The sequence below is a fragment of the Chaetodon trifascialis genome, chromosome 21 (assembly GCF_039877785.1).
Source record: "Chaetodon trifascialis isolate fChaTrf1 chromosome 21, fChaTrf1.hap1, whole genome shotgun sequence".
Lineage (NCBI taxonomy): Eukaryota > Metazoa > Chordata > Actinopteri > Chaetodontiformes > Chaetodontidae > Chaetodon > Chaetodon trifascialis.
In genome coordinates this window covers 15523116-15528472 of record NC_092076.1, presented here as the reverse complement: position 1 = coordinate 15528472, position 5357 = coordinate 15523116, and the positions used below count along the sequence as shown (strand labels likewise).

The window sequence follows — 5357 nt, the reverse complement described above, 5'->3', positions numbered from 1 at the left end:
CATGACCAGGCAGTCTGAGCAGAGGAGGGGCCACAGGGACGTCTGAGGCTTTCATGTAATCACTGCTTGTGTACTGTAACAGTACTATTTAAATATATACTCTAAATCTGATCAACAGCATGTGAAGTTATTTACAAGTTCAATATCTTCAGTAATTGGATGTGGTGCAAGCAAGAGACTGTGTCTGCAGCCTACTTCAGCTTACAAATAGCAGCTATTTATTGGTTATTTCATATAAGAATACTTTTAAGTTGTTTATTTGGCATTCATTTATGAGTAATGAATAAACTATATAACTACTATCAATCTACAGCTTGTTATTGCTATTATCATTGCCATTGTCTACCACCCCCCCATCCCCATTCAAAAGTCTGAGATCTTCATCAAACAGGTATCCTTTCAGATTAAAGCTCCATATTTGTCTTTTCAGTGTAAAGTCCAATGTTTCTTTGGGCGGTGAAGCAAATATACAAACATCCAACAGCAAGATTGAGCATGAGCTGAGAAATCACCCTACAGAGAGAGGAACAAAGCTTCGTTAAAGGAAAATCCTTCACTTCACAACATGCCTTGATTGCGCAATGCTTTAAATGTGAAACTATGCACCTGTAGCTGTGACTTTGGTGTCATTTTCCAGCACCGGCTGCCTTAAAACTGCTTTGTGCTGCAAATGAAGAAGCCTTGAATCTCATCTAGGGAGTAATTCATCCACCGGCAGGTCTAGGTTTCCCAGGTACCAGAAGATCCAGAAAACCAGGCTGAGGAAGATAAGGACGGGTCCTGAGAAGACAAAGAAATCCCAGAAGCTGATGGGCGCGAAGATCCCAACGAAGAAGAGGATGAGGCCTGCTGCGTCCAGGAAGACAGCGATGAAGAAAAACAGCAGGCAGCGACCGAGATAGGCGGTATAATCCATGATAGGAGCAGTCGACTGCGCTTACAGTGTCGGCAATTATTCACAGCTTCACCGGTCTGTCTGTATGACGTGACAAATATTAGGCATGAATAAATTCAGAAGGGTTTCTTGCCTTCTCAGTGCCGCCTGTGTGTCTGAGGCGAGACGGATGAGAAGGAAGAGTTTAAACACTCAGGTCACATTCCTCTCTGTATCTACATCTCACATTTTTTTCACGACACAGTCTGACAGAGGAGGAATATGTTTCCTTAATGATGACAAGAGATTTTCCAGCCGTACCCTTGGATCTGCCTTCATTTCATAAACATGCTACATTCCAGCGTCCGCACATCCAGGCCTTATCTCGGGCCCACAGGTGCATTTGGAAAAGCTAGAAAAATATTGGGCTTGTATTTTTTTGGCCTTGAAGATCTGGAGTGAAATAGTGGGAGAACACCTAGGGTGCTGTTTACACCCTTCAAAAAGTAATAATAAAAAAGTAGCTATGAGAGAAAAATCAGCTTCTTGTGTGGCTCATAGAAGTTATTAACCAACAAAGGCAGAACCCAGACAAGGAAGAGAAGATAAGAAAAACCATCGTTTGCACAACATGGGCGTTGTTGTGTTGTTATCTGACATCAAACAGTGTCAGTCACCTGTATGCAGAAATACCCTGAGAAAGACTCAACTACATCAAATTACATGTAAACTTTATTCCCCCCCAAAAATAATTTACATCTGTCACAAAAGCAGCACATAAAAATAGAAATTTGCTATGTACATGTCAAAGACTTTTTCTTCCTCTGTGCACAGCCCGTCTGCATACTTTGGTTGCAGGGCTTTTCCCTGATTAAGAAGTTGTCTTCCCCATTAAAAAAAAAGTGACTTTTGTTCATAGGATCAATGTTTACAGTCTGTCGGAAAGCAGCTCGAGGCGTGATTCTGTCCTGCACCACCAGGAAAGCTGGAAGTCACCTGAAAAGACGAGGAGAGAGAGGCTTTTATGTATTTGTGTAGGCTGAAATCAACAAATCACATTAAAAATAACAATTAAAATTAATGTGAAGGGAAGGGAAAAGCCTCATTTTAATCTAAATATCCTCTCTACGACTTGATAAAAGATGTAATTTAATTTAGGACCCTGGGATTTTGTGGAAAATGTGCTTCTGCTTGTGACACTAGAGAAAATGAAGATAAGATGACTGTTTGATGAATCTGTTGATTCCTTCTATAACAAAGCATGAAACACTGAAAAAGTTCCCTCTTGTAACATTAATAACACACTTTTTAAGAAGTTGACTTTCCTGAGATCAAGGAACCACAACCTACTCATCCATACTGTGTTGTAGGATGAGATATAAATAAATAAAGTTTTTGAAGAAATAGTCTTAACAGCAAACAGCTTTCCTTATTGTAATAATAGATCTGGTCACTCTTACAGAGATAATCAATGCGTTCTCTCCAACTCACATTCTCATCTATAAAATGCGGGGTGAATTTTAGTTACAATACGGTGAACCAAGCAGATAAACAAAGCTAGCATCTTTGATCAATGAGTGAAAATTGCAGTGCAAAAGAATCAATGTTTGGGTGACAAAATGGCAATCACAGTTTTTTAAAGCCCACACATATTCATTTAATTTTCATAAAAGACAAAAGCAGCAAATCCTGTGGCCCATGGATGGAGCCCTGGGGCACACCACGCACATGCTTTACGAAAACAGCAACCCAGTGTCTGGCCAGGCTAACCTCCTGTCTCCAGCTTTAAAATACATGAGAGCAGTATCAATCTTATGCTATGAAACATTAATCCTGCCCTCCATCATTACCAGCTAAAAGCCTTGTGTACACAAGAACATGAATACAGATAAGGCAATCGTCACTTAAATCCAAACCTAACCTCTCTCCGTCAGCTGTTAATGGCATCACCTAAAGCAGGTTGGGGAATTTTTGTTACACCTGAGCAACACTGTTCCAACACTTCTCCATGCAAACCACTGTCAAATCTGACTGGTAAACATCTCGCTCCCTGACTCATAATGTACAGAGTCAGGTGGTTGATACAATTGCAATGTTGTCCTTAGGTGGAGCCCTGTGTTCATGGGACAAATGCCCAGTGATAAAACTCTTAAGATTAACAGTCAAGGTTGTATCCATGATGCAGCAGTCCAATTTGAAATGCCCCCAGTGCAATCCCACCTGCCAACAATTTGTTTTCGGGTTTTTTGACCATCCACCTCAAAACAGCTGGTGAAACATCAGACAATATTTTTTTCCTCATTTGAGTGATGAATCTTACTGTTCAATTGTGTCAATTCTGTCTTTTTGTAGTCTAAATGTAGTTCTATTCTACCTGAATATATTTCTAGTGGATAAATACTAATTATTCCTCTCTCACATTTGATTAAAATAAATATTTTTACCCTCAATATAGTCAAACGTAAAGATGTATCAATTAGAGTGAGCACAGTCTAATTACAGACCGTAATTCCAGCTCAGGATGTTAAGACCTTCCAAAAAACAATATCAGTCATGACCTTCATAGCGTCAATAATCGCTACAGCTTTTCTCCCAGTGCTTCTTTGTCTCACAGTGAAGTTACAGTACAGAACCAGCCTCGTTGTTCAGTATGCAGTGTTTGTTCTTGGCCACACCATTTCACACACAGTTCCATATCTCAAAATCATTAGCCAGGTTAGATAATATGGGAATCAGGCTCGGGCCCATTAAAGTTAACTACCTGGAACTCGTGGATGGAAGGAGTGTGCGTGAAGCAGACTTATATATGATCCCCGCCTTTGAGTGAGGAGGCCTCACCATACCTATACCTACCTACCGCACTCCATCCCACCGGATCAATAAGCACTGCTGAGTTCCATTAAAATGCAATTGCGTCTTTTCGCCCAAAGGGTGTCTGGCTTGCCACCCGGTTACAAGCAAACTGACGGCTAAAATAATGCAGAACTGTGAAGGTGAGCAGAAACGGTCAGGCTCATTAATTAAAAGCGGCCACGGGCCACTGAAGATCTTTTCACAGCAGCTGGGGAAAGAAAAAAAATTATTATGACTACAGATATTCATGAGCAGAGGTAGCAGGCAGGGCCCCCGGGGGAGCAGTGTTTGTGTGAGCGTGGTCATTCCTCAGGACCAGCTTCACTGACACCTGACCACTGACAATAATGTGAAACATCTCCTAATTATGGCTGCCAGAGGGACGGCTGCAATGGGATGCCAGCAGTAATGATCAAAGAGTTACATCTGTGGCAGTAAGCAGCTAGACAAGCAAAGCACCAGCAGACAGACAGACAGACAGACAGACAGAAAGCAGGGCAATGTGTTGAATATTTATGACTTTAAGTTCGGATTGTTTGTTGGGTCCAGGGGCCCAGGGACTTTCAGAGAATCATACATTTTTCAGAGGCTCGCTGTAACTGTGAGGGACTGCAACAGGTTATGGTGTCAGGAGATGAGGTAGGTTAAGGGAAATGGGTTTTCTCAACAGCAGTGAACAAGCTATAATAATAGGCTGGAGACATGGAGGGCGTTGAGGTGGCCCCGGGCTAGTAGATGAAGAGGAGGAGGTGAAAATACGCACCGGCTCCTGTCAGAGAAGCCTCTCTAGTTTGCCATCCGCTGCCTGCAGAGCCACGTCTGAGTTCCTCAACACTCCCAACTCCACGTTTTTGTCAGCCGGAGGTGCGCACTCAGTCCCTCCATCAAAGCCTCTGTTGTCGTGACCCGACACGGCGCCGCTGCGGCTGAACTCTTCCCACGGAACCCACGACGGCGCAACGGCATGCAAAGTCCCGTTCATCTCCTTCCCGTTGCCCATGCTCTTCTTCTTCACCTCCCCGGCTTCCAGAGGCTTCATGCCACCTTTGGAGAGCCTCTCGGACAGCTTCCTGGCCCAGTGCGTAAAGCTGATGTCCAGTGAGCCCGCCCTGTCCTCCGCGTACAGCTGGACGTTCCCCGTGTACCACAGAACCCACCACACCAAACTAAGGAAAATAATGACCGAACCCGTGTAGATGAGGAAATCCCCATAGAAGCGACCGTCCAAGTTCAGGTTGCCGAAAATCCCGACTAGCAGCACAACCAGACCAGCTGCGTCAAAAATAACAGCGAGGAAGAACAACGGCGCGCAGTTGCCCACGAAGCCGTGCGCCATACCGGAGCAGCGACGAGAGGCCGAGTAACGGTGCACAACGCTTCAGCTTGTTTTTCAGGACGCACATTCCCCCAGCTTACACCTGTGCGGCGTTCACCTGTGCACAGGCCCCGCCCCTATTCCACGTCACTGTATCCAGCCAGGACCCATGGGGCTAAAATCGACATGCTGCCTTCAACTGCACAGCGTAAATTTCACTTTCGACTTCCTGGAGACAGAAATCATTAAAAATACTCTCAGGAAGCTGACTTTCCCAACAGTTTTCTTGGGAACTTTTTTCTCCTGAAAATTTGG

The 5357-nt window shown here is 43.9% G+C and overlaps 1 protein-coding gene across 1 annotated transcript; it reads right to left on the bottom strand.

Annotated features, from left to right (window-relative positions):
- Positions 1–1740: 1740 nt before the first annotated feature.
- LOC139350117 (transmembrane protein 238-like) lies at positions 1741–5063 on the bottom strand. The gene is made up of 2 exons (XM_070991243.1): positions 4491–5063; positions 1741–1870 (listed from the first exon to the last, which is right to left on the bottom strand). The coding sequence occupies exon 1, from the start codon at positions 5061–5063 to the stop codon at positions 4500–4502; it is 564 nt and encodes a 187-aa protein (XP_070847344.1). The 3' UTR covers positions 1741–1870; positions 4491–4499.
- Between the last annotated feature and the right edge of the window lie 294 nt (positions 5064–5357).

What these genes read in the sequence shown, in the direction of transcription:
- LOC139350117 (XM_070991243.1), bottom strand. Translation starts at nt 5,063, where the DNA reads ATGGCGCACGGCTTCGTGGGCAACTGCGCGCCGTTGTTCTTCCTCGCT.